We start from the raw sequence: 27,760 nt of genomic DNA, 5'->3' as shown, positions 1-27,760 counted from the left end.
CCAGGAGGGCAGGTGTGGATCTGCTGCTTCTTTATTGCTTAGCCTGGGTCATAATGTGCTGCGAATATTTAGAGAATTAACTAATAATTAGAGAATTTTAAAAAATAATCTTGTCTGGTTTTTCTCAAAATACTTAGATTTGGGAGTCTTTGAACTGAGTTTTCTCCATCTTGGCTGTGGCCCTTGACGTTACCAGATGCATCCCACTGTTAAAGCATCTTCTCACATTGTTGCTTTAAGTGAGTTGCATTTTGTTTCTGTACCCTGAAATTAAACTGTGAAGCCTTAAAAATGTGTCTAATTTTCCAGGACATTATAGTGATTTCTGAGTAATTCAGTTAGAAGTTCCATCTTTGATTTCAGTGTATTAGCCCTTTGCTTAAGTGTAAAACTTTGAGAGGCCTTTTTAGTATAGTGAATGTTTGAATTCTTTGGGGGCAGATTACAGACTAATGAGCCCATAAAATATATGTACTTTATGCAGGTACTTTTATTCTCACAGGAAGAATGTGTGCCTGTTCTATTTTAGGGTGTATCAGGAACTGTGGTATTTCCTCTTCCCAACTTCTAATCTGTTTGTCATTCTAAATATATGTTCCTTTAGATTAACTGAAATCTTGGGAAATGAGTGTTGTGCCAAGCAATTGTTGTAGATGCCTAATTAGAATCTGTTGTCTTTTTCTTAACTGTGACTTTTGGGGTCCTGTCCAACATCAGGAACTGTGATCTTGCAGAATGAGGGGATTTGATGTTTTTATTTCCTGTTCTAATTGGTTGATCCCTGAACCCCAAGAGTTGCTCCCATGTAAGATGATTTTATCTTCCAGCATTCTCTCATAAGCTCTGTGCGCATGCTGTGTAAAGGGTGGGTTCTGTGACTCTGAAATCTTAAATCAAGTTCCTTTTGTCTTTCATCAGTCTCCTTGCAGCAAAAACCCTCCAGGCAAACTAACGGAAGCCCGTAAGCATCTGTTTTATAGGTCACTGGAACACGAACAGGCCGAGGTGCCTGAGTCAAAGTACCGGTACTGCTACCTTTTCATTTCCTTTGTGAACTGTAGCGATGCGGGACTTCCAGGTTGACTTTCCATTCTCTACAATTGACAACACATACATTCTTACCAGTCCTGGCTGCTCCTCTTTGCTTCTGTGGGCAGAGGTTGTGTGTATCAGTTACTGTTTTATGCTTTTATGTTGGAAGTTGAAGAAAACCTTTTAGTAGGTGGATTTTTCACGTACTTTTGCAGAAATGTGAGAACACCTTGCCTCTACACATTCTTCTGGTTTGTAGGGCAGGTACAGAGGAAGACTTGAAATCACATACCCAAAGCTGAGAATCTGCACCTGTATTATTAAGTGGTAGTATCCTGGAAGACCCCAGAAAGGTGCTAATGCTTGTAGACCGTTTGTGGTTCTTCCCTAAGGGTGGCTTGGGATACTGAGGCCCCTTGCCGTCCTCTCACAGCTAGCAGAAGCAGGCTTCTCCAAGGAGACCCTGGATCAGAGGACAGTTGAAATGGTGGTGGTGGGAGCATGTGGTGGAAAATAACAAGTGGTGGCAGAAGGCATGCCCCCATATCTCCTATTAGAAATGCTGGTGGGGCGGTGAGAGACATTCTGTAGACAGAATGTGCCTGTGAATTGGGGGTGTGGGTAAGCTGGAGCGAGGTGAGACTCGACTACCACAACCCCAGTGCTGCAGCTGCCAGCATGCCACCTTAAAGCTGGGAGCCAGCCGTCCCAGCCGCAGGCTTGGAGACCAGCCGCCACACCACTGGGTCCTGTTTCATGTTTGCTGTAGTATTTATAGTGCAGTGCAAAAGCGAAGGAACAGGAACATTTTAGGATCTTTTTCAAAGAAACAGTTAAATTGGGAGCATAAATCTTCATCCGAGTGGAACCTGATCCTGTATTATCCCTTGAAATTATCTGGATCACCAGAGTTTTACTCTAGATGTAAAATTTGGGAGGAAGGGGCTGAGAGCCTGGTTCTGATTTCTAAGGAAGGACTATATGTAGTCCTATATATAGCTTAAAATGCAAAGTACTTAGGAGCAATAGGAGCTTAAGCATTCAAACAAAACCAAAGAAGGTATAGAATTTAAGAGCCAGAAAGGGCCTTAGATCTTCTGGTCAACTCTTAAGTTTACTGCTAAAGAAACCAAGCCCCAGAGGTGTTCTCATTTGCCTAAGAATCCAGTAGTTCCAGACTGGCATTGTAACTATGATTTGCTAATTCCTAACTGCAGGGCTCTGTGCTCCACTCTGGAACAGCAGGGGATCCGTGGGGTTCACTGCTGTGTCTCCATAGAACAGTGCCCAGCCCACAGTAGACATTCAGATATTTATTGACTAAGTGAATATGTAAGAATTTTGAGAACTTAAGATTGCACCTTAGCTATAAGATAGTACTTATAAAATTTGAGAGAATATACAATTTTGTGAGTTTGTTTTCTTGTAAACAATAGAGCATGTTAACTATTAGAGCCCAACTGTGAAGCCTGATATTAACCAGGTGGGAAGACAAAGATGTGGAGTCTTACTGGCTTGGCACTTTTCAGAGCCCAGTGTCACTAGATTTTTTTTAACATTCATTTTGTTCATTTTGCTGGGATGTGCTGTCAAAGTTTTATATTTTGTATTTGAAAACATGTGTACTGTAAAATCCAACATTTATTGTCCACATTGTCTGCTCTTTCTCTTGATACATTTTATCAAGAGTTTCACTGTTTTTAAAACTTAGAGCCATATAGGGATTTGACTGTTCAAAAACAAATCTTGCTAACTATTAGGTTTGGGGGATTGTCACTTTCGAATGCTGCTGGTGGGTATTTTCAATTGTTACAACTTTCCAGGAGGGTAATTTTGCATTACTCATAGAAAGCCTCAAAAATGTGCCATGTCCCTTAGTCAGGCATTTCCACCACTAGGAATTTAAGCTAAGGGGAAAAAAAAATAAAGCCTGTGTATGGAGACCAGTCTATAGCAGTGGTTCTCGCCTGCATAGGCATGTGGGCCCCATGTTCCTGTCAGTCGCTTTCTCCTGGCACAGTGATTCGTCCCTTGATGGGAAGCCCACGTAGTGGGGTGTCTCAAAATTGGCCGGGGGAGTTCTCTCCCAAATTAGGAAAAACCTCATCTCCAAATTCTGGTGACCTCCATGAAAAGTACACCAAAAAACCCAACCTCTAATTTGCAAAAATGATTTTTGCAGCTTTGCTTATGATAGTTATAAACTAGAAATAACTTAAATGCTCAATAATAGGGATATTGATTACATAAATTGTGGCATACATATGTAATGGAAAACCATTTCTTCATTGACACTGAGGTAGGGAAGTATTTATTGATGTAGAAAGATATTCCAAGTTTGTAAACTGAAAAAGCAAACTGCAAAACAGTATGTGTAAGTTGATCTAGGAGTGTTTTTTTTGTTCTTGGAGAAAGAGGCAGAGAGAGAGCTCAAGTAAGCGCAAGTGGGTCAGAGCTTCAGTTTTCTACCTGTTATGTAGGAAAATGCCAGGAAGGGTATACTCCAAATGCTATGTGTTTTGTGTTGAAAGTACAGGTGACTACTATTTTTAGAGTCTAGCGGGTTACAGTCCATAGAGGTCGCCAGAGAGTCAGACAAGACTTAACGACTAAACAACAACCATTTTTGGTTTCCTGGATTTCCAACGTTTAAAGCATATTTTGTAGTGAAGGGAATGAGAATATATTCCCTTTTTGATCTACTGGTTGTGTGAACTTGGGCACGTTCTGTGTCTGATTTCTTACCTGTTAAGGGAATAATAATATCCAGCTCATGGTGCCCATAGCTAGTATGTATTAGGTAAATACTACCTTGACCTCACAGTTCTGTTATGATTAAGGCCAATATTCCTACAAGACAAATTTCTTAGCCGAATAACTTCAACTCTTGTAAGAAGCATTTTAGGGCATTTTGATGAAATATTTCATTGCTTCCAGTCACTGGGAAATGAGTTATTATTTACTTTAAAACTGCAGTGCTTTCCATTGCCAAGAGATTTTATTTTGAATCAAAAGCTTTTTTCCCCCTTTTGTTATCGTCTTTAACAGTCCTGTATGATAAGTTCTTGAATGTCAAGGTACAATCTTTTTTACTCATAGAGTTGTTAAAATGAAATGTGATTCATTCATTCAACAACTATTGAGGGCTTTTTCCCCCAGTCAGTGGGTAGGCATCAAATAGGCAGCAGTGCCCAGGGCAGACACGTGCTCACTGCTAAATGACATGGAAAGTGCCCAGGGCAGTCCTCGGCCAGGAGGCACGCCTACTCAGCAAACCTGTGTTACCAAGGCTGACAACCAAGCGGGCCTCATTTCCTCTCCTACAGTTTTTAAAGAAACTGTGTTGTGATGTTACTTTTCAATGAACACAGACACTGCCTCCTGCTTGTTCCACCAAGGACATGATGTGCTGACTAGGTTATTTCACCTTGACATTCTCTCATGATTTAGTGATAACTTGTGTTACACATCTATTAGAATATCCTGGGCTAACAGTCTTAAAATTGCTACTATGTATCTTCTGTGAAGGACATGCCTGTTTGAGATTATTTTATGTAAAATTACTGAAATAGGTTCCTACTCATGAGTTTAGCTGGATGGATATCCATGGATATACCATTTGAAAAATTCCAGCATGTGGTCTTACTGAGCATGAGGCAATAAAACCTGCAGCTTAAAGTGAGGTTTCCATTTGACAATATATCAAAATACATTAATTTTGTAATTTGTTTTTTGAGTCAGGAGAGTTCTTTTAAAGTTGGTAGCAGCTTTAAATATTTTTATATAAAATAAACCCTCAGTGTTCATGAAAAATGTCTTAGGACCTTTATGACAAATACTGACCTTGCATTTTATTTTTCTCATATAGCCTAATAAGATAAGATGGTATCATATATCATTTTTTGTTACTCCCGTGGAGAATGCATGTAGAAGTCATGTCACAGATTGGAGCCGCTAGCAAAGCCAACATTTCTTCCTTCTTTATCTCACATTTTTTCCATCTGTAACACTGCTTCCCGTGGCCCACTCTGCTGCCCTGGCCTCTGCTGGGACCAGCAGTTGGCTTTCTTGGTTTTATTCGGGTGGGGGGCTCCCTTGTCACAAATACTCTTTACCTGTCGTGAGATACACTGAGTATGTAATAGTAAATGGAGAACAACAAAGCTGTGTTGACCTGTAGACATTAGACTGTTGACTCTGTTGGCTAGGTGTAGAGTTTAGCCAACTCACTGTTTTCTCAAATGCCAGCTTCAATAAAATTACAGACAACTGTGTTTAGGAACTTTTCAATTCACAAATCATCAGAGTTGTGATTACTCTACCCATGCATTCCATGGGCTGCATTGCTGGGATCAGAAACTCAAATGCTTACAGCGACAGAAGAGGTCACAGATGTTGCTGAGTGGGTGTAATCTGCCTTTTGTCTTTATGCTTTTGATAAAAGCCATAAGAAATGTTTGATATTTTTACTTTCTTCTGAATTCTGCTGCACGGTAGACCACACTGGATGCTTGGCAACTGAAATTTGTCTCAGTTTGGGGAAATCCATAAGGAAGAACACTGAGAAGGGTGTGGATCAGGAGCAGCGTGAGCTGAGTTTTGAAGGACAAGTTGGTGCTTGTTAAGTGGATAAGGAAGAGTGGAGTGGGAAAGACATTCTGGGTAGAGGGTAAGGTGTGCAGTGATGCAGAGGGCAGCGGAGCCTGGTGCCTTTGTTGGAACTTGAATACAGGGCCACTGCGGGCGAAGGCCTGAAGTTAGATGGCTTGCAACAGCAGAGAGCCTCCTGCTGTGATGACCGCTGGCACCTTCTCCATAGGCCAGGGAGAGCCAGGGGACGTTTCAGGCATGTGAGATCAATGGTTCAGAGGGTGGCTCAGGGTTGTGTCAGGGAGGCCTGGGAATCCACCAACCTGGAATCCAAGAAGCCAGCAACCTGGCAGGAGTGCAGACCAAAGGGAAATGCCCCAACAGGGCCCCAGCCAGGCCTGGCCCTAGAAATTTGTCTTTATTTTCCTAATAACGTTGAGGCAGTATTTCCTAATAATGACATGAGCAGCAGTAATGACTCTGCTCTTCCCATGCTCAATCCCTCACACCTTTTTCTTAAACTCCTGTGCAGTGACTAAGTCGTGTCTGACTCTTAGCGACCCCAGGGAGTGCAGGCCTCCAGGTTTCCCTGTTCTTTGCTGTCTCCCAGAGTCTGCTGGTCGGTGAAGGCATTTAGTGTGTTTAAAGGAGGGAGGTGGGAGGGGGGTTCAGGATGGGGAACACATGTAAATCCATGGCTGATTCATGTCAGTGTATGGCAAAAACCACTACAATACTGTAATTAGTCTCTAACTAATATAAATAAATGAAAACAACAACAAAATAATAAAGCTCTCAAACGGAGATCTGCTGATGTCTTACCCTTAAAAGTTTAAAAACTCAAGTGATCTCAGTGTGGGTGGTTATAAAACAGAGTAGGTGAAGTGGAAGTGAGGACGTAGCCACTTAAGCTAAAGATGTTGGTCAGAAGGCAAAAATTTTCAGTTATGAGATCAATAAAGTCTGGGAATCAATAGATAGTACTACTGTACAGTATTATATGCCTGAAATGTGTTATGAGAGTCAATCCTAAGCATTTTTACTACACCCAGAAGAGAAGACCTCTGTGAGGTGACATGAGCTTGGTTGTGGTAATCATCTCACAGTGTACACATATATATATCGAATCGTCACGTTGTGTGCTTCACAACCATACAGTTTTGTTTGTCAAATTATATCCCAGTAAAGCTGGGGAAAAAATAGGGAGTAGATTGCACCAATGGAGAGAAAAGATTTGTTTATATTGAAGTAAGAATTTATAATAATTTGGACAGTAACAAAGATAACAGTAATAGCTTATGTTTTATATTAGTATTACTTTAATGTTAGGTTATCTACTTACTAATTTTTTAGAACAGAAATGAATCCCTCAATTTTAATACCACAAGAGGACAAGATTTCAGACATTATGATAAAATAAGTAGACAGTAGAGTTGTCCCTCCTCTTATTATTTTGGCAATTCTATTACATTATTGGCCCACTTCATCAGCCACTACTTTTTTTTTCCCACATGTTGCTGCTAAGTCACACCTCCTCCAAACTGTACAATTTTTTATGTGTTATTGTTATCATCAACATCATTTTATTTGAGACTCTGAAATTATTAATGCTAAATTTATCTTATTGAGTTAGTTTGTTAAATTAATTGTAAGAATCTTCATTATTACACCCAGTATATTTGTTATTTACCCATTTTTTGGTCCACAAATTTGATGAATATGATTCCTGTATCTTCTTCCATTTCATTGATGAATATGTCAAGGAAAACAGAACTCTGCTACATCTTTTCATAATCTTCATCTAGCTTGGCATCATAGATTAATTAGCACCTCTTGGGTAGAATTGATCACTTGGGGAAAGAGCCCTTGTTCTTTTTTATACAACCCGTATCCCTCCGTCTTGCTTATGAACACCTTTCAGATGTCAGGAAAAGTCTTTTCAGAGCCAAACCCTTTGTGTCTGATGCTGACACTGGCTTTTCCAGCTCATTGGCCTCGTCAAGTAAGGGGTTAGGTGGGACTGGGTTACGTTGAATTAGGGCTCCTTGCCTAACACATTTTATAATCTTATCCAGGATCAACGTCAAGCTTACGTGTCTCTAGTCGATAGCGTCTGCTGTCCTGATCGAATGCCCTTTCCAGGATAGTTTTGACAAATGTCAGTTATTTCAGGTTCTGTTTTGTCATACTCTGCTCCACCTTATGTTGAAGACTCAAGTGTAACATTAGGTAAGTGCTGTGCTTCCTCATACTTAGAAGACCTTATAACCCTGGTCAGATGCTCAAGGTTTTATTTCAGTTTTCATTTGTTTTTTTTTTTTTTTTTGATAAGCATTCATATTCTAGAATGATGCCTAGGATATTACGATCTGGAATTGAAGAATACAACCAATTGAAAAGGTATTTGAATTCTTTTGGAGAAGGGAATCTTCAAATTCTAACCCTAAAGAATGTTAAGAAAACATGTAGGCACATTTTGGTCAATATCTGTGCCCTGAAATATATGTCTTCAAACAGTTTATATTTTAGGGTTATTTCAGCAGCACGACAAGAATTTTTTTCATGCTGATGCATTCTGAAACAGGTTGCTAACTGGTGCCTTAAGAATTGTAGTTGGCCTGCAAATGTGTTTTGTTTGGCTTACCTACTGATTTTTGAAGAAGGAATTAGTTGCCAACATTTAAAAATAAAGATTTCACATTAAAGGGGGAAAAAAAAACCCTGCATTTCTTTCTGCCTCTTTGTGAAAATCTTGAAGATCTGTGACTCTACCAGACTCTCCTGCCTGTTGGTAATATGGAAGTAAGGTGCTAACTGGGGGCTGCCCACCACAGCTCTCCCACCCTCACTGCACTCCTGGGGCCAGCGTCGCCCCCTTCATCAGCCTGGCCTTTGTGGTATGTCTCAGCACCTGCTGAGTCATAGCTGACCAACTGGAAATGTACTTCGAGCTGTAAGGAGAATAGTAAGATGGTAGCTGTTGGCCGTGTTGCCCCCTGACACTGACTGCCTGACCTTTGGCCTGCTGTGATGGTTGGAAGGGCTTGGTAGAGTGAGGGGTATTTCCACCAGGAACAGTGCTCAGCTGGCCAGGGCTGGGGAGCAGCATTCCTGCTCACATTCTAGATCTCCCAGTTCACAGACGTGACAGATAAGGTATCCCATGAGGAGAACAGCTCTAGGGTCCTGGGTCATAGCTGTGTGATTTTAGAGATATGAGGGGCTTTGTCCAAGGCCCCATGCCTGCTCCCAAGTGAGTGGACTGGGGACTGGAGCCCTGGACCCACTGCCCCATTTCAGTGACTTCTGCTCCCCATTTAGTGTAATGGCCTAGAGATGAGCTTTGTAGCCAGACCTGGATCTGAATCCAAGTTCCACTTCTAACTAGCTGTGTGACCTCAAGCAAATGTCAGAAACCTCTCTGTGCCTCATTTTTCTTGTTATACAAAGAAGGACAATCATGATAACGACCTCCATAATGTTGTTATGGGGATTAAATCCACTCTTGGATTTGAAGAACTTAAAATAGTGCCTTGCCTATTATAAATAATAAACAGTGCATGATATCTGAAAAATAGTAGTTATGAATTACATATTGAGGTTGACTCAGCTAAACCCACCATTTCAGCAGCTCAGAACTATGACATAATAATCAATTTTTTCATTTTAGAGTTTAGAAAGAGCTTTAAGGATAGTTTTCATTTCATCTGTTTTTTTAAAAAATCCTCTAGCAGTGTGAGCCAATACTGTTTTTTTAATTCATAAATTTATCTATAGCAGATAGGTGCATTCAAAAACATAGCATTCAGCTTTCTCTTCAGAATGTAAAGAAATAATTGGGTGTCATCAAAAAATATTTTGATGACAATAGTAAGTCCTTGCCCAAGATGCCATTTGGGTGGATTTGTTCAGTTCACTAAATAAACGTGTATTGCATATAAAGCTCTCTTAGACTCAGGAGTGTTGTTAAGACAAATCTCTGCTCTTAGAGAACTTTTAATGGGGGTGGGAAGGAGGGCAAGAATAATCTTTGAGATGCCTGGTATGATGTGATAAATGACCAAAGTAGAAATGCAACAGGATGCAGCAGGAACAACAGGAGACCATCAGTATCTGGACATGAGGGTCTTGGAAAGAGCCAGGAGGCAGAGATGCCCCAGGGACAGGGGTAGAAGGGCGGTAGATGTGAAGCCTCCAGGCATTCAGCCTAGAGTTTGGATGAATGATGAAACTTAGATGGTCTTCAGAGCTAGGTGAGTCACTGTGGAAGATGTGGAAGATTCCCACTGTGTGGGAGGCCCATGCCCAAGGCAGTGGGATTAATCAGGTAGTGATGTGAGTGACCTGTGACAGAGATTCTGATGAGGGTCTACCAGAGCAGTGCGGGTGGAAGTAGGGGTAGGTTCTAGGGCAAAGAGTCAAGGCATGTTTTGGAGGTAGAACTGGTGAACAGGTAGAAGGAGTGGGGGGAAGTTGAGTGACCCAGGAGAAGCTGGTGCCGTGCATGGGAATAGGATTCGGCAAGGGGTAGGTTTGGAAGGGGAAGTGAGTTTAATTCTGCACATGGGGAGTTTTTGAGGAATCTGTAAAATATCTTAGTGGGTATGTAGCATCAGAATATTTTGGCGTTCCTCACAGACCTCATTTGCATGGGTTTCTGCAGATGAGGAGTTGCCCAGTCGATGCTTAGTCTGTAACCGGGAGGATAACAATTCTGGAAATACATATTTAAAAGCCACTAGTTACGCCATGCCATACCAGGTTGCTTCCTTTGTGTCCTTCTCTGCCACCCTATGGACCCTAGCCCGCCAGCCTCCTTCTGTCCATGGCATTTCCCTGGCAAGAATACTGGAGTGCGTTGTTATGCCCTCCTTCAGGGGATCTTCCTGACCCAGGGATAGAGCCCACATCGCTCACGTCTCCTGCACTGGAGGGCGGGTTCTTTACCATTAGCACACTAGTTATGAGTGATGGTTGAAGCCACAAGAAGAGTGTGCTGTTCAGTGAAAGAAGGTGTGATGAAGGGTTCAAGGCGTTCCGCGAAGGAAGTGGAGAAGGAATGGAGTCCTAATTGCATCTCAAGTCAGTGGGGGAAGGATTCTGTTATTTAATAACCAGCATTGGGGCACGTGGTAACCTTGATGGGGAGAGGGGAGAGCTGGGTCCCTGGCCCTTACTCTTCACCACAGTTAATTTCATATGGATTCAAGTCTAAAATGTTAAAAGTCTTAATTGTACTTGAAGACAGTGACAAAGATTAGATATTTTACGGATTCCTCAAAGGTGACAATTGATAGAATCTTTACATGAGAAAGAAGTTTACAGTCAAAAACTATAAAGAACAGAATTAAGAAGTCTGAAAGTCAAACAGATACTTCACTGGAAAGTAAGAAAGCAAACTGGCATATATATTTGCAATGTATATAATAGAGTTCATGTGCATATTGTGATATTTCTTTCTAATTGAGCAGTAAGGAATAATGCCTAATTTAAAAGAGAGGCAAAAGATAGAACAAGCAGTTTGCAAATAAAGCATTGTAAATCACCAGTAAACATACAAAAATGTATTTTGATTACATAAGCAAGGATTTTTGGCTAACAGTTGGAAGAGATTAGAATTTTTTTAGAAAAGAAGAGATAACCTTTGATACAGCAAGAGTGTGGGCAAGCATGGGCTGGGGAATGGAGCTGCTCCTGCTTCTTTCTGAAGGTGAGCTTATATCATGCTTTCTTGCATGTTGAAGATCTCTTGACATGTTTTTGAATAAGAAGGAATGTTCTTCAGGTTGTTTCTTTACTGTAGTAATAGAGTGTTTCAGGGGAGAACAAGTTTATTTGTCTGATAGATGCTCGTTGACATTTCTTGAAGGCTGTTGAAGTCACTCCTGTTATGGCTGAGCTGAGGTGAGATTTGAGTGGATGAATGTCTCTCTTCAGTGGGGTGGAGCTTCCAGGGGCCTCTGAAGCTTGGGAAGCGTTGGGGTGTGGAGAATGTCGGTGGGTGGAGGGGGCCATTCCCTAGAGTCATGGTTTGGGAGGAGACCTGAGGCCTATGGAAGTGTGGAGGTTCATTCTGCCAGGCGGAACAAGGCCCTGATGTTGGAGCAGTGGGAAGCTTCAAAGCAGTTTAGGCACTGGAATGATGTGCTCAAATTTATTGTCACATGCTGAAGTTGATAAGGAACAGGCTGTTGAATTAAGAGGGAAGTTCTTGCTGGAATGAAGATGACCAAAAGTGACAGGAATGTCAGGATCCCAAGAAACGAAACATCAGGATGAGAGTGTATAAAAAATTCCTAGGAAATTCAGAAAAACAGCAGCTAGATTCTTACAACATAGCAAAGCTTGAATTTCAGCATCACTCTCCCACACGCAGAAGGCAGGCTAAAATAAGATACTGGAATTTCCTGAGCACTTCAGCTGTCCTCTGATGTAAATTCCAAGTTTTCTTGGTCCATAGTGTCCTTTGTGTTCCATTGATGTTTTTATAGTGCCCCCAGGTCAAAGGAAACACCTTATAGTTCTTTTTATGAATTTGTTAGGTCCTGACAACTTAGCAAGTGGGTATGACCTGGCACTTCAAGTAGCAGTTTGAAAAAATAATGCATATCAACCTAAAGGAAATAATATCTTTATTTTATTCTTTAAAAGACATGTGTATGAATCTGCTGTGTACTGCATAACTTTTCAAAACTTGGGAATGGATCGGGCACTGCCAGCCTCGTTTCCACAGCTCTCCATTGATCTTTGGGTGGTGCTTACGCTTCATCACAGCATCCAACAAGCCTTCCCTTCTGCTTTACAAAGATAGGATGCCATGGAGAGGACTGTGGCATGACCTAGTGTTCAGACTGAACCACACTGAACTGAAGGTCCTCACAGTGTTGGACAGATGTCCCTTTGTTACCTCCAAAAATTTAAACTGTAATGTCATACCCAAGTTCATTTCCTTCTGTGCCTTGGGGCACCTGAGTGCGTGGGATGGGAACTACATCTCCAGTTTATGTTCGCAGTGTTGGTAGTCCATGAGTTAGTGTGGAGCCAGCAGCCAAAGCATAGTGTGCAGACGTATGCGTATTCATGTATCCCTTGGTGTTCCTTCACCAGTCAGCCAGCTGGAATTGTGAGTGTCTGCTCAGTGCCGGGCACTGTGCTCATCCAAGGCGGGAGTAGGGGGGCATGGCTTGCAGTGAAGAGAGAGACAGTGTTTTCTCTCAAGGAGCTTGTAGTCTGAGGGAAGAATTGCAGAATGGGGAAGGGGCCAGCAGACTTTCTACAAAGGACCAGATGGTCGGTATTTTAGGCTTGGCCACGCAGTCTCTGTGGGAGCCGTTCAGTCCCAGTGCAGTGATGTGATGGGCCCTGTGTACACAAATGGGCTTGGCTCTGTCTAGTGAAACTTTATTTCTAAAAGCTGAGGTGGGTCCTGTCTGGTCCAGAGGCCAGAGTTTGTGCAGCCCCTGTCGTGGAGATGGAATCACGGTGTCATGGAAGCAGAAGAAGGAGCAGCAGACCTTCAGGGAATCCCGGGAGGGATCACGGAGGTGATGGTGAGCTCATCCTGCTACCCAGCAGGAGTCTCCCAGGTGAACTGAGCAGAGGGTGGCAGAAAGGAGCACAGAGGGGACACCAGGCAGAAGGGAAAAGACACAAATAGACAGGGTCATGGAGGGGTCCGGACAGCTAGGAGAATGGAATCCATCTTAGTGTGACCTGGAAAGAGATCAGAGGGGTAAATCCCACCTGTTAATACAGGAGACACTGGTTTGATCCCTAGGAGGGGAAGATTCCCCTGTAGAAGGTAGTGGCAACCCACTGCAGTATTCTTGCCTGGAGAATCCCATAGACAGACGAGCCTGGTGGGCTATGATCCATAGAGTGGCAAAGAGTCAGACACGACTTAGTGACTAAACAACAACAACAGACAGCATCCTCTAATAGCCTCCAAAAAATGGCCGCAAGGAAGAAGTATCTTCTGAGATCTGGTATGTCCTTCTAAAATGTATTTCATTCTCTCAGTTAGTAGTTTGAGTATAGAATTCAAATGTGGAAATAATTCTCAGTCCACTTTTGGAAGACGGCCTTTAAGCTCTCAGAGTTGAGAAGTCTGTGTTTTCCTCTCCTCACTGCGCCTCCGCTCCCAGTTCAGCCAGGTTGGTGTTTTCCATGGGTACGTCTCATTTTACCTAAATCCCTGCACTTGACTATAATAATACAGTAGAGTCTACCTACCTGCAGTTTCTGTTCCTGGGGAGCCTTCTCCAGAGGGCTGAGCTTGAGAAACTTGAGATCTTGTGAGTAGGGGGTCCAAGTGAGAAGTGGAATTAGGAAAGTGGATGATGATCACAGGGGTTTTTTTTTTTTTCTTTTTTTTGTGATTTTTTATCTTCCCTAATAGAAAACAGTAAGGAAAGGGACACTGGGAGGCCTGGACCCAGCAGTAGTCTGCTTTCCATCCAGTGAACCTTGCTCGGGGTGACCATCCAGACATCTCCTCTCCTGCAGACTTAGCCACCTGCTTACACAATTGTTTTGCTATCTTAGAGTTAAGCGGCTTTCTCCTTCAAGTATCCCATTCCTTTGGTGAGTTAATGACAGGGGAGTTATCTCACTGTGATGACAAGGATGGGGCTCAAGGTAAAGATGCTTTGGGTTTTTACTCACCTCCCCCCACCTAAGCAGGTGTTTCTCAAGCCCTGTCTCAGGGCAGGATAGATTTGTGTCAGCCAAATACGCTCAGTCATTCTCTGTCACATTCCTACCCCCTCTCTGCCCTCCTGTCTCCCCTTCACCCCCTGAAAAGAAAAAAAAAAACAACAGTCTATCACAACTAAACAGAGTTTATCAGGACTGCAGTTTCTGGTGCTCTTCTGCCTTTCGCTTTGCTTTTCTCCACTTTTTTTTTTCTAACTGTCCTCAGCAGAAAGATCTTGGACCTCACACATCCTGGAGGCAGAGCTCTCAGAGCCTAGGAGAACGAAAACAGCACCTGTGTGGAGCTTTTGTGGGGGCGGGCCGAGCTCTGCACCCTGGCTCTCAGGATACACACTCCAGGCTGATACGTTCAAAGGCATGGGGACAAACAAGCAAAAGATAGATCCTTTTTTTTTTTTCCAGTTCAGCAGTTTTTAAATTGATTCTGCGTGATCAGTTTTCCTGAACAGAAGGATTTGTCGACATTTTGGAATCCTTTAAGGTAATTACATCACTCAAGAGACACACTGGTAGCCCTTGGGCAGCCCAAAGACATACCTTGTTTGGCCTTTCGTTATTGTTCAGTCAGTAAGTCGTGTCTGACTCTTTGCAACCCCATGGACTGCAGCACTCCAGGCTTCCCTGTCCTTCACTGTCTCCCAGAGTTTGCTTAGAGCTTTGTGCATTGAGTCGGTGATGCCATCCAGCCATCTCATCTTCTGTCTCCCCCTTCTCCTGCTGCCCTCATTCTTTCCCCGCATCGGGGCCTTTTCTATGAGTCCACTGTTTGGCCTTTAGGATGTTTGAAAAATATGAATGAGCTGCTTATGCTTAAAAATTTGAGTATTTCATGTAAAATCCAAGATTTCTACCTAGTCTTGAAAAAGAAGAAAATCTGGCTGCCACTTTTCAAGCAGGTGGCTCTGCCCCATGCAAGGACACAGGGTTCTAGTTGGCACCTGCCTGTGTGATTTCTCCCCTGTTACCCTTGGCGTTTACATGTGTGTTCTTCTATGTGTCGAGAGACAGCTTGCCTAGTTTTGAAAATTAGCTCCTGAAATTCAATAAAAGGTACGCTTTCCTCTAAGGAATAAGGCATTGGTGGAAAAAGTAAGTTCTGACAGTGTATGTGTCAGGAGGGAGTAGAAAGTGTCCTGTGTCCTCATTTTCCTGTTCACTGGAAAGCTCTGTTCGTGTGTTGCTCCAGCCTCCAGTCAGTCCCTTTGGTAGAGAAGTCAGATATTTTATGAGCACATTGATACTGTATGGCCTAAATGTCTTACTCAAGGTTTTCTGTGTAAATGTTGTAACAAGAAAGTCCTTTTTATCATCTTGGCTACTTTCAGTCAAGCTGGCCTTGGTGACGGTGACGTTGATTCTTCTGTTCCTGAGCACCCCGACCCTGACCCTCACAGACCTGCTCAGTGGAGTCCCTCATGGGGCTGCTGGCACAGTGTGCTCATGCCTGCCCACAGGGGCGGAATATCCCTGCCCAACTCGGGGGAATCTCTCATAGAGACCCTGGGCAGAGCCTGCCTCCACGCCGCCCTGGTTAAGGCTGAAGCCAGGAGGGCAGTCTCTCATAGACACCCTGGGCAGAGCCTGCCTCCACGCCGCCCTGGTTAAGGCTGAAGCCGGGAGGGGAATCTCTCATAGACACCCCGGGCAGAGCCTGCCTCCACGCCGCCCTGGTTAAGGCTGAAGCCGGGAGGGCAATCTTTCATAGAGACCCCGGGCAGAGCCTGCCTCCACGCCGCCCTGGTTAAGGCTGAAGCCGGGAGGACAATCTCTCATAGACACCCTGGGCAGAGCCTGCCTCCACGCCGCCCTGGTTAAGGCTGAAGCCGGGAGGACAATCTCTCATAGACACCCTGGGCAGAGCCTGCCTCCACGCCGCCCTGGTTAAGGCTGAAGCCGGGAGGACAATCTCTCATAGACACCCTGGGCAGAGCCTGCCTCCACGCCGCCCTGGTTAAGGCTGAAGCCGGGAGGACAATCTCTCATAGACACCCTGGGCAGAGCCTGCCTCCACGCCGCCCTGGTTAAGGCTGAAGCCGGGAGGGGAATCTCTCATAGACACCCTGGGCAGAGCCTGCCTCCACGCCGCCCTGGTTAAGGCTGAAGCCGGGAGGACAATCTCTCATAGACACCCTGGGCAGAGCCTATCTCCACGCCGCCCTGGTTAAGGCTGAAGCCGGGAGGGGAATCTCTCATAGACACCCCGGGCAGAGCCTGCCTCCACGCTGCCCTGGTTAAGGCTGAAGCCAGGAGGGGAATCTCTCATAGACACCCTGGGCAGAGCCTGCCTCCACGCCGCCCTGGTTAAGGCTGAAGCCAGGAGGGGAATCTCCAATAGACACCCTGGGCAGAGCCTGCCTCCATGCTGCCCTGGTTAAGGCTGAAGCCAGGAGTGATTGAGTGATTTGCGCTCAGTCACACCATCATCAGTAATGGAGCCAGGATGAAAGTCTTAAGTCCACAACATCCCCATCCAGAGCTCTCCTCAGCCGCCTCCATCCCCCACCTGCCACTTCATGGGACACTCCCCTCTTTTCTATAACAAATGTAATCTTATAGTGCAGGATTGTTTTCTTTAAGATAGCGTATAGCCAGTCTGTGAGTATGGGTTGTGATTGTTTTGGTCATGGCATGGTCATATGTGGTCTCTTTATTCAGCTACTGCTGTACACACCACCTGACTTTAGCAATTGGGATTTTAGACATTCCATGAGTGTATTTTCATTCTAATAAGTAAACTTAGCAACCCTGTGATTGATTAGGAAGTTATTCATCCAGAACTAATGGTGAACACTTGAATTGTATGCTTGTCCCTCGTATCTGTTTGGTTAAGACTGTGTGACAGTGCTCAGCAGTTAACAGGCAGCCATCCTGTCATTTGCTTTCACTAAGACACGTGTTTCTTGAATTTTCTTGTTAGTAGGCTCCAGTTTTTCAGATGTTCAATCACTGTGTTTTTTCCCCCAGTTTCCTGTTGCTCATCTCTCTTCTCACATTTTTCTGTCTTTTGTTTATTCTGAAGATTACTCAATGTTTTATCTTTCATTAGAAGTCTTTTAATATCAGCCAATGTATGTAATGTGTAAGAGCTATTTCTGTTTCTTATTATTCCTTTTTTATTGCATCCTCTTCTTATTTTTATGACTGTGCCATGCCTCCTCAGAGAATACTATTTAGAGGTGGTTTTCTGTTTGTTGTGTGTGTGTATGTGTGTGTGTTTCCAGTTTTCCTGATCCCTATTTCCTCTGGGAGTAATTTTTATTTTCCTTTTGGTGATACTTTTTATCCTGAATTTCTCTTTAATGATTTAGGCTTTGCTTATATGTTTTATGATCCTTAGTTGTCTATTCCAATATACAAATGAGGTAATATTAGGTCTGACAAGGAGTTTTCAGCATACTTTGAGGACTTGTTGGCTGGCAAGTTTCATTCAGTAACAGTGGACGGGAACATCGTTACTCAGAGGAATGCATCAGGGTCAGTTGTGAAAGGCTTTCCTCTGACAGCCATGTCTTTGCTAGTGCTATGTGTCCTCAACATTTCTTTGGTGTTCTGCAGGGAGGACACTTCTATTGGGAGTGGGGCATAGGAGCATGTCAAAGTTGACTTCTGTAACAGATCTTGAAATCCTTGAGCTTTGGCTTCATGAATCACTGCCTCCATCTTCATGCATTCAGAGAGAACTTAAATGGTACCACTGTCCATCCAATAGGGCTTCCCTGGTATCTCAGCTGATAAAGAATCCACCTATAATACAGGAGATCCTGGTTCGATTCCTGGGTTGGGAAGATTCCCTGGAGAAGGGATAGGCTACCCACTCCAGTATTCTTGAGCTTGCTAGGTAGCTCAGTTGGTAAAGAATCTGCCTTCAATGTGGGAGACCTGGGTTCAACCCCTGAGTCGGGGAGGTCCCCTGGGGTAGGACATGGTAACCCACTTCAGTATTCTTGCTTGGAAAATCCCCATGGACAGAGGAGCCTGGCAGGCTGCAGTCATGGGGTCAGACATGCCTGAGCGACCAAGCACAGCACCTCCACCCAGGGACTTCCCAGGTGGCTCAGTGGTAGAGAATCTGCCTGCCAGTGCAGGAGGCATGGGTTCGGTCCCTGGGCTGGAAAGATCCCCTGGAGTAGAACATTGCCGCGCACTCCAGTATTCTTGCCTGGAAAGTCCCATGGATGGAGGAGCCTGGCAGGCTGCAGTCCATGGGCTCACAAAGAATCACACATGACTGAGTGACTGAGCATGCAGTATCCATCCAGTGTTATTTTTTCCACCAAATCTAGTAGTCACTTTTGACTTCTCTCTTCACCTTTCATAATATACAAAATACACTTATAGCACTTATATGTCATTGGCACTATTCCAAGTGATTTGCATATATTTACAATTTAATCTTCACAACAGACTTAGAAGAAAGATACAGTTATCATCCCTACTTTACCAATGGGGAAACTGAAGCATAGAGTGGTTCAAGTTATACAGTAGGTACAGAAGCTGCGATTCAGAACCTGTTTTTAACCACCACCCTGCCCTGCCTATAATGGCTTGTAAGGTCCCCCATCTCTATAACAGATCCTGAATCTGATGGCCTCTCACCACCTCCATTTTTAGAACCCTAGTCCTCACCACTGGTTATCTTATTTGGACATTGGTTCCCCAGCCTCCGTTCTCCCCTAGAGTCTGTTCTCCATGTAGAAGCGAGAGAAAACTTCCCAAAGTACAGATCAAATTGTGGGTCTCCCCTGATGAAAACACTCCAGTGGCTTATATCTCAATCCCATAAAAGCTTGTGTCCTTTAGATGACCTCAGGCTCTCTGTGGCCTGACCAGCCCACGTCCTCTCAGCCCCTTTTCCTGACTTTTGAACCTGGTGAGCTGTCCTTGTCTTAGGGTCCTTGTATTTGCTCTTGCCACTCTTTCCCTGATCTTATCATGGCAGGCTTCTGGTCAGTCACATCCCAGCCCAGATAATAGACCACCACTCACACACTTTCATGCACATCGACTTACTCTGGTTTTTAAAGTTTGTATCAGGACCTTAAATTTCTTCCTTGTTTACTTAGGTATCTCCAGAACTTGCATCTAAGGCCCTTGATGGCAGAGACTTTGTCTGGCTCAGTTTCTGGTGTCTAGAGGGGGACCTGGTGCTGGGTAGGCTGACAGGTACCTCTGGGAGCTCTTGGGTTGAACAGCGCCTCCCTCTGATGCAGCCCCTCCCTACTGCCCACCAGGGCCCGTCACTTCATCCTTGCGCTTTCGGTTTTCAGCAGATACGGGTTAAAATCTCGTTTACCAATGGTCGCTTCCCGCTGGAGCTGCTGGAGCGTTTGTTACATTTCAGTCATTTGTGTGTCACTGTTGGTATTTTTGTCACATCTGCAATCCCCCATATGTAACTAATGACCCTACTATTTTCTTTAAACTGTTTAAAAGTACGTGAAATAAGAAACTTAACATTGCAGTGTACATGGAAAAGAAAACTAGTATTGCTTGTCGTAAATAAGTGACTGTAAAAGTTAATACATACTAATGAAAAATGCCATTTCATGTATCACTTAAAATTGTGAAGACCTCGGTTTTAGGCACTGATTTTCTCTATTCTAGCAGTACTGAGGGTTGATAAATATGTGCTCTGTTGTAATCTTGAACTTGAAGCCTATCATTTGAAAACTGACCCTATAACAGCTCCCGGAGCAGCAGCTGTGTCCGACTGGCACGTCCCCCAAGGCCAGGGCAGCCGAGTCTAGTTGTCTCTCCATGGCTTTAATGCTTAGCAGGTTTTGGTATTTGTCAGTATCCATTTTCAGTGTTGATGTGCACAGGATAAGGAGTGTCTTGAACCAGCTTGAACACCATTTGAAATTCTTCTCCTTAACTGATTGCAGTACACAGATGCTGGACATTTCTTTATGTTTGAAACGACCATCCTGGCTGGTGGACAGCAAAAGAATGAGGATGACTTCAGATTTCCAGTGGCTCTTATTAACAGTTCTGCTTCTGTATTTAACAAATCGAGTAAACAGCCAGGAAAAAAGTAAGTGCGTGAGAGTCAGAGAAGATAACTGATTGCAGTGTCGTTACTGTTTTCATTAGGAAGTGATCTTGAGTCTATATTGAACCCTTCAGGTTGTGGTTAAACTTCATTTCTTTGTCATGTTTTAAGATGTACTTTTGGTTTCTTTTAAAAAGGCCCATAAAGAGATAGATTTAAGTATTCTTTCCCCTTTAAAAAAGTAAGGTGTGACTTCCTGTTAGAATAAAATAAAATTCACCCTTTTAGGATAAATTTCTATTAGTTTTGACAAATGCATACAGTCACGTAACCACCTGTGCAGTCAAGATTCAGGGCAGATCCATCATTCCAGAAAATGACCCTGCGCCTCTGCTGTGAGCCCCTCCCTTCCCCACCTCCAGCCAACACTGGTCTATTTTCTGTCTGTAATTTTGCCTTTCATATCTACTTTAAATTTTATATTATTCATTTTCATCTTATTTAAAAGCATTAAGAATGTTTGTAGGTGTTACCTAGCTTACCGTACAAAGAACATTTTCATCCTCTGTCTCTGAGCTTAGTTTTTATATTATTTTCATAATTAAATATACCTTTTCTTTCCCCCAAATTACTATTAAATAGCATTATTATATTACTAATGATTTATAATGTGTTTCTGATGTTTTTGTTTTCTATCTTATAGCTTTATAATTTATTGCTATGGTGAATATCATACCAGTAATATGTAAAAATTAAGAAAGATGCCTTTTTAATAGATATTTATATGGAGAGTCTGAGATAGAATACCTTTTTTCACACTCTGCTTGCTTTCCCTCCTTCGCTTTTCTCCCTCCTTCCATTTTTCCACCCACTTTCCCCCCTTCTGTCCTCTGCTCTCTTTCTTTTCCCTTGTCTTTTTAGAGTGACAGTTTTTCATTGTATAGTGTTTATGCACTCCATGAGCCAGTGTTGCGTCAGTCAGTACTATTAGGACTATAATCTGAATTACTTGTCACCTTTTAGTTGTTTAGGCCTACACGAAATATCTATTTTCCAGAGACTCAAGTGAGTTTATTACCATGTATATGATGTACTTCATAAAAACCTAAAGATTGGCTGTGGGATTTCTGTATAGGTGGCAGTCTGGTAACAAGCTCTGAAGCAGTAGTAGTTAGGAGTGCTTAGAAGCTATGTTTGTGGTATAAGAGATACATAGTTTTTATTTTTACTTAGAGTCTTAGAGTTACTTTAAAAAAAATTTTTTTTTTGTTTTTTTGCAGATGGGGTCACTGTAGATTAAAATTCTCCCAGGCCCTTTGTTGGTCCCTTCATCGAATCTGTACAGTCACTCCCTCTATTTATATTAGTTGCCTGGAAGTGGAATTTTTGAGAGAGGCCTAACCCCTAAGTGGTCTAGTGGTTGGCCCACTTTCATCAGTTTACTTGCTAGCTTCTTTAAATCAAAGCTACAAAAAAAGAAATAGAAAAGCAGTCACCTCCTGTGACTGCAGGTTCATCTCGGCATAAAGAACTGGGGCCCTGCATAGCTTGTACTTAGACCTGGGGATGGTTTGACTTGTTGACCTTTACAGTGCAGTTAAATTAATATGCATTTTGTGTGTGTGTGTATGTGTGTGTTGTGTGTTGTTTCTCCTTCTCTAGGGACTCTTCCTGATTTGAAGTGTGTAACTAACAATTTACAAGTGTGGAACTGTTCTTGGAGAGTACCTTCTGGAACAGGTCGTGGTGCTGCTTATGAAGTTTGCATTGAAAACCGGTAATGGAAATACTTTGGTTAATTTACAGTTATAACCTAAAGGTTCCTTGTCTTTCATTTTAGAATATAAAGATTTTATTCTGGAAATTTTTAAAAGAAATTTTAAATCCTGGCTTTCTATTTCCTAAAAAAGTGACTCTTAACTTCAGTCAGGGTGGAAACAAACCCTTCTCTTGGCCATGACTGATTCTTTTGTTGTGGGAATTTTGAGTATGGGACACACTTCTCATGGGCTGTGGGTTCTGATAAGCTGTGGGGAAGTTTTACTGGTCTGTCCTAAACCAATGTCTGCCTGTATCAGTGAGGTTCAAGTTAAGATTCCAGTAGAAAATGTCAGTAGTAGCAGTTTGATAGACAGGCATTTACTGTCACGTAAACGGTCCGGAGTGGGCAGTTCAGGGCTGATGTGGGTGCACATGGCCACGAGAGACCCAATTTCCTGTTTCCCGTAGTACTCTGCCCTCCTGAGTGTGTGATCTCCTGGTTCACGATGATGCTCCAGGGTGACTGTCATGTCTGTGTTCCAGGAAGCAGGAAGGACAGGAAGGATGATATTCTTCAGGGAGAAGTGATTTTCTTCAGAGACTCCCTGAAGAGATGTCTGCCTCCATCTCATTGGCAGAACCTTCATCCAGGGGTCACACCTGTTTGCATGAGAGGCTGGGTGATGTGTTCTCAGAGCTGATGGCAATGTGCCTGAGTAAACCTGGGATAATGTCACTCAGAGGAGTGGGGAGGGGCTGCTGAGAGACAAGTGGCAGATTCTGTTACACCACCTTACCCTCTCAGGTGACCCTGTGGTAGCTACAAGTCCCGGGGCCTGCAGTGGAAGCCCTCAGGGTGTCTGCAAGCCGGAACACTCTGCATGCTCCTCCTTGACCCCAGCAAGCCTCAGAGCTGTTTAGCAATGCCAGAGAAGTTCGGTACAGAGCTCCAAGCACCAGTGTGCTGATGAGTGGTCCTATTGTAAAGTGACATAAATGTGGATTTAAGTACACTCAGGTTTTCTCCCAGTGCATGTAGATTTTTCGAGCCTTAGTCTAAGTGTTGTGGTCGTTTATCAGCTAAGTTGAGCTTGGTTTTGTTGCAGAGACAACCCTCAGGTTTTATATTGTCGTTTTCTGCAGTGAAAATAAAGGATTACTCTTGATTGTGTCTTGTGTCTATCATGGGGTCATCTGGCATCTCTGCCCCTTGTCCTGCCCTCAAGGACCCAGGCCAGTGGACCCTCATCTTTTAATGCACTGGGACGAGGCAGAAGGGGAGCACAGCCTTTCAGAGCTTCCTTCCTGATGTGAGAGATGTGACTTTCACTTAGTTTCTCCATGAACAGTGTCACATGGCCATACCTTGCTTCAGAGGAGTAGGGAAGGGCCATCCTCCTTTGAACCCAGAAGGGGAGAATCCGAAAAATCTGGTAAATCGCACTAATAACCACTGCAGGCCCCCCAGAGAGGAAGTTATCCTGGCCCCAGGAGTTCACAAGAAGCAGATCATAACGATGCTGTGGATTAAGTGCTGATGGAAGTTGTCTGTGATGGTCTGAGGGAGCACTGACTAAGCAGTGTGAGGTCCAGAGAGGCTGTCAGAAGCATAGTTGTGGAGTAGGAATACTCAATTTGCTCAGCAGAAATAGGACAGAAAGCCATTCCAGCCGGGGAGGATATTGGATACAATGGTATCAATGTGTGAAAAGCCTGATTTATAGAATTCAGGTGGTTTTGTGTTGCTGGTGCATAAAGAAACCTCACAGGTGAGGTTGAGAGGAGGCGAGCCGACCCTTTCAAGTCCTCAGTCCTAAGTGTATAATGTGAGGAAGCCTGTGCGGAACAGGGTGGGGATGCAGAAGGCACCCAAAGTCCTTTTGCTTGAATTAAAATTTTGACGGGAAGTTAGAAATGTATGTGAATAGCAGAGTGTGTGAACATGCCCTGTAAAGATACAAAAGCCCATGGAACCACAGAGGAAAAACTCACTTTTGTCTGAGAGGTAATGGGTGGGAACTAGAAGCTCTTTGCAAGCAGAGCTGATGAGAGTGTTTTGTATGACTGAACCGCGAGCCAGGACAGGGGAGCAGACAGGCTGGGTTGAAGTCCCAGTGATGGGAACCCTGTGATGGTGTGGTCCACAGTGGGGGACAAACCTGCGCAGAGAAAGTTGGGGTGGGGCTCTGAAGGGCACGATGAAATCCTGAGTTTCTGGAGAGAATCATCTCTGCTTACTCTCTCTACTTTCTGATCCAGTCTGGTTAGTTTTACCACCTCTACTTTGATGGACTTAGCACTTACTCTCTTTTTTCAGTCTTGAAATGCAACATGACCTGTCATATTTTTCTATACAAAAGAACATAAAGTGTTTTTCAGTGCATCTTTTGTCAACTTTTATGAAAATTGAACTCAATTTTATCTGCTAATTGAATTTTGATTTCTTATATTTCAGGTCCCATTCTTGTTATCAATTGGAGAAAGATATTAAAATCCCACCTCTTTTACCTGGTGATTATGAAATAACAGTAAACCCTTTATATGGGTTTGGAAGTTCCAAAAGTAAATTCATACTAAATGAAAAAAATGTTTGTAAGTATTTGAAAAGAAAATTGCTTTGAAACTATCTCAGAATGGTGCCTTTGTTAGTATTTAAGTGCTTTATTGTTGACAGACATGTACCGTTCTTTGATATCTGTTGTTATACTAATACTTCCATGTACCCAGTGATCACACTTCCAACTGTGGAGCACAGGCAAGATCACGATGAAAGCAAATTCTTCCTCTGGTCAAGCAGATAGATGCTGTAGAGGTTAAGGTCCTTCCCACAGTTGGAAGCTTTCCTCCTCCCCGTCTACTTTGTTGATTCCTGCACGCCTTTCAGAATTCTTCAGCCATCTCAAGGAACTAGTCATTGACCATCCCTGCCCAGAGGAGACCCCATTCCTTTTGGCTGTCTGTCTTTCTCTTTTATGGCATTTCTCACAATTGCATAAATAATTTATTATGTAAGTAGGTGTTCCCTGTGTGTGTTTCCCTTACAAGAAAATAGGCTCCCCAAGAGCAGAGACTCTGTCTTCTGCTGCTAGGGTCTAGTTCAGTGCCTTGTGCTTCGCCGGAATCTTTTACAGACCGAATACCTTGGATATAATGCTTCGAGCTGGGTGGAAGCATGAATAAACCCAGGCTGGTGGAAATGGAAATTTTTCTGTGCAGTGAGATCTTAAAAACCTTAGTTGTCTTGATTCTTTTAATGGTTGGCTAAACCGGTGTGTTGCCTTATGACAACTATTATGGGATGGCATCATAATGATATCACAGTGAGTCTTACAAGGATGACTTACGCTGAAGCAAGGGAAAGAAAATATAAGTGATCTGTCCAGATTTACAGACAGAATGCATGTTTGGAGTGGTCTGTGTCTGAGATAGCACAGATTTTTAAAGGGTAATAACAAGCATGCTGTCCAGGAATTTAGAACCTGTCTCATTTTCTGGCTGGTCTGGGGTAAGTGCTATTTAAGGCTGTCTTCAAAATAAAAGAGAGAAGAGCCATGTTTGTTATTTTCTTTCTGTAGTTGTACATGAGATCCATGTGAGATTATTTTGTATAGATCAATGATGCCAGTACCTACGAAGATATTGTTAAATAGTATTAATTACATGTATTTTCTCTGTGTGTGTGTATGTGTGTGTGTGTGTGTGTGTGTGTATAAACAGTAAAGTTTATATTACTTTATAATAGGCTTACCAGAATATATAGATTTTCAAGTCATTATGTAAATCTCCATTTTTTTAGGTTGCATAGTATTCCATTGAATGGAGGTACCGTAATTACTTTGTTATTGATTTTATTTTTAGCAAATTGTATTTTATTTTTAGCAAGTTATATTTTATTTTTTAGCTTATTATACTATTTATTATAATCAAATGTGTATGTGTGTGTGTTAGTTGTGTCTGACTCTGCAACCCCGTGGACTAAAGACAACCAAGATCCTCTGCCAATGGAACTCTCTAGGCAAAAATACTGCAATGGGTAGACATTCCCTTCTCCAGGGGATCTTCCTGACCCAGAGATTGAACCCAGATCCCCTGTATTGCTGGCAGATTCTTTACCATCTGAGCCACTAGGGAAGCCTCATTTTCTTGTTTTAAATAGAGGCCTTGTAAAGCTGAACTAGATTGATGTCTTTTTCTTCCCCCAATTTATATGTATCTGTTCTTTTCAAATTCGTTTCCCATTTAGGTTGTTACATAATACTGAGCAGAGTTCCCTGTTGTATACAGTTACTATTATTGTTCAGTCACTTAAGTCCTGTCCAACTCTTCATGACCCCATGGACTCCAGCACTCCAGGCTTCCTTGTCCTTCACTATCTCCCAGAGTGTGCTCAAACTCAGGTCCATTGAGTTGGTGGTGCCATCCAGCCATCCCATCCTCTACCACCCCCTTCTCTTGCATTCTCAATCTTTCCTAGCATCAGGGTCTTTTCCAGTGAGTCGGCTCTTCCCATCAGGTGGCCAAAGTATTGGAGTTTCAACTTCAGCCTCAGTCCTTCGAATGAATATTCAGGGTTGATTTCCTTTAGGATTGACTGGTTTGATCTTGCTGTGCAAGGGACTCTGAAGAGTCTTCTCTGGCACCACAGTTCAAAAGCATCAATTCTTTGGCACTCAGTCTTCTTTATAGTCCAACTCTCACATTCATACCTGGCTACTGGAAAAACCATAGCTTTGATTATATGGACAGTAGGTCCTTATTAGTTATCCATTTGAAATATAGTACTGTGTGCATACCAGTTCCAGACCAGGTGGGAAGGGTAGCAGGAAGGGATAGTTAGGGAGTTTGGGATTGTCAGTGATTATTATCATTGAGAGTTTTACTTGTAGGTTTTCAATATTACTTCCAATGCTTTAATGAACATTTTTTGCACATCTACGTTGCTGAATTTGTGTGATGATTTTCCTAAGCTAAATTCGTAGAATTGGGAATGCTGTGTTGGAAACATTTCCTTTTTATGACTCTTGATGTCCATTACCAGTTGTTCCTCCAAAATTTTGAATCTTTTTGCATTCTCACAGACATCATATTAGAGCACGCCTGCTTGTCTGCATCCTGGCCAGGACTACGCATATTGTCCTTCTCTCTTAGTTTGGCCACTGCATTCTGATGACCCCCCCCAAATTACAGCATTATTGTTTTTATATTTCTGTGTTTACTTTTAAAAAATTATCTGTCATTTTTATTCTTTTTCTGAACTATTTGTGTCCTTTGTAAATTTTCTCTCATGTTGAAATTTCATATTTCCTTCTCAGTTCACAAGAGCTCTCCATATAGTATGATTATCAGTTATGTTCTATTTGTTATAAATCTTTTTCCATAAATATTTCCCCAAATTTAAACTTTGTGGTGTTTTTCACACCACAGGTTTTCATTTCTATATAATAGAATCTCATGATATTTGGGGGATTTTGGTTTTGTTATCATGCTTAAATCTTTCATCCATCTGGAATTACTTTGTAGTGAGGTATGAGGAATCTAACTTAATTTTATTCCAGATTTTAAAAAATTTCCCCAGGACTCCGTCAAAGAGCCAATTTGTGTTGTCTGCTTTTTTAGTAGGGAGTAAGAGCATTCCATCTGGAAAACTACTTGAAGATAACAGTGTTAGAA

The 27,760-nt window shown here is 42.8% G+C and overlaps 1 protein-coding gene across 6 annotated transcripts in view; it reads left to right on the top strand.

Moving 5' to 3' along the window:
* LIFR (LIF receptor subunit alpha) overlaps positions 1-27,760 on the top strand; it is a 117,470-nt gene that overhangs the window by 43,284 nt on the left and 46,426 nt on the right. For 4 of the 6 annotated variants that reach the window (XM_070476602.1, XM_070476601.1, XM_020869346.2 and 1 more), the window contains 3 exons: positions 20,223-20,371; positions 21,992-22,106; positions 24,546-24,682. In XM_070476602.1, coding sequence (XP_070332703.1) covers positions 20,230-20,371; positions 21,992-22,106; positions 24,546-24,682 — 394 coding nt within the window. In that variant the 5' untranslated portion in view covers positions 20,223-20,229. Of the gene's footprint in view, positions 1-151; positions 240-14,733; positions 14,819-20,222; positions 20,372-21,991; positions 22,107-24,545; positions 24,683-27,760 lie in introns of those variants that run through there. The other 2 variants (XM_020869348.2, XM_020869345.2) reach the window with 2 other exon arrangements.

The sequence above is a fragment of the Odocoileus virginianus genome, chromosome 14 (assembly GCF_023699985.2).
Source record: "Odocoileus virginianus isolate 20LAN1187 ecotype Illinois chromosome 14, Ovbor_1.2, whole genome shotgun sequence".
NCBI lineage: Eukaryota > Metazoa > Chordata > Mammalia > Artiodactyla > Cervidae > Odocoileus > Odocoileus virginianus.
The sequence above is the reverse complement of the archived record's forward strand: the minus strand, read 5'-3'. Positions and strand labels throughout refer to the sequence as shown.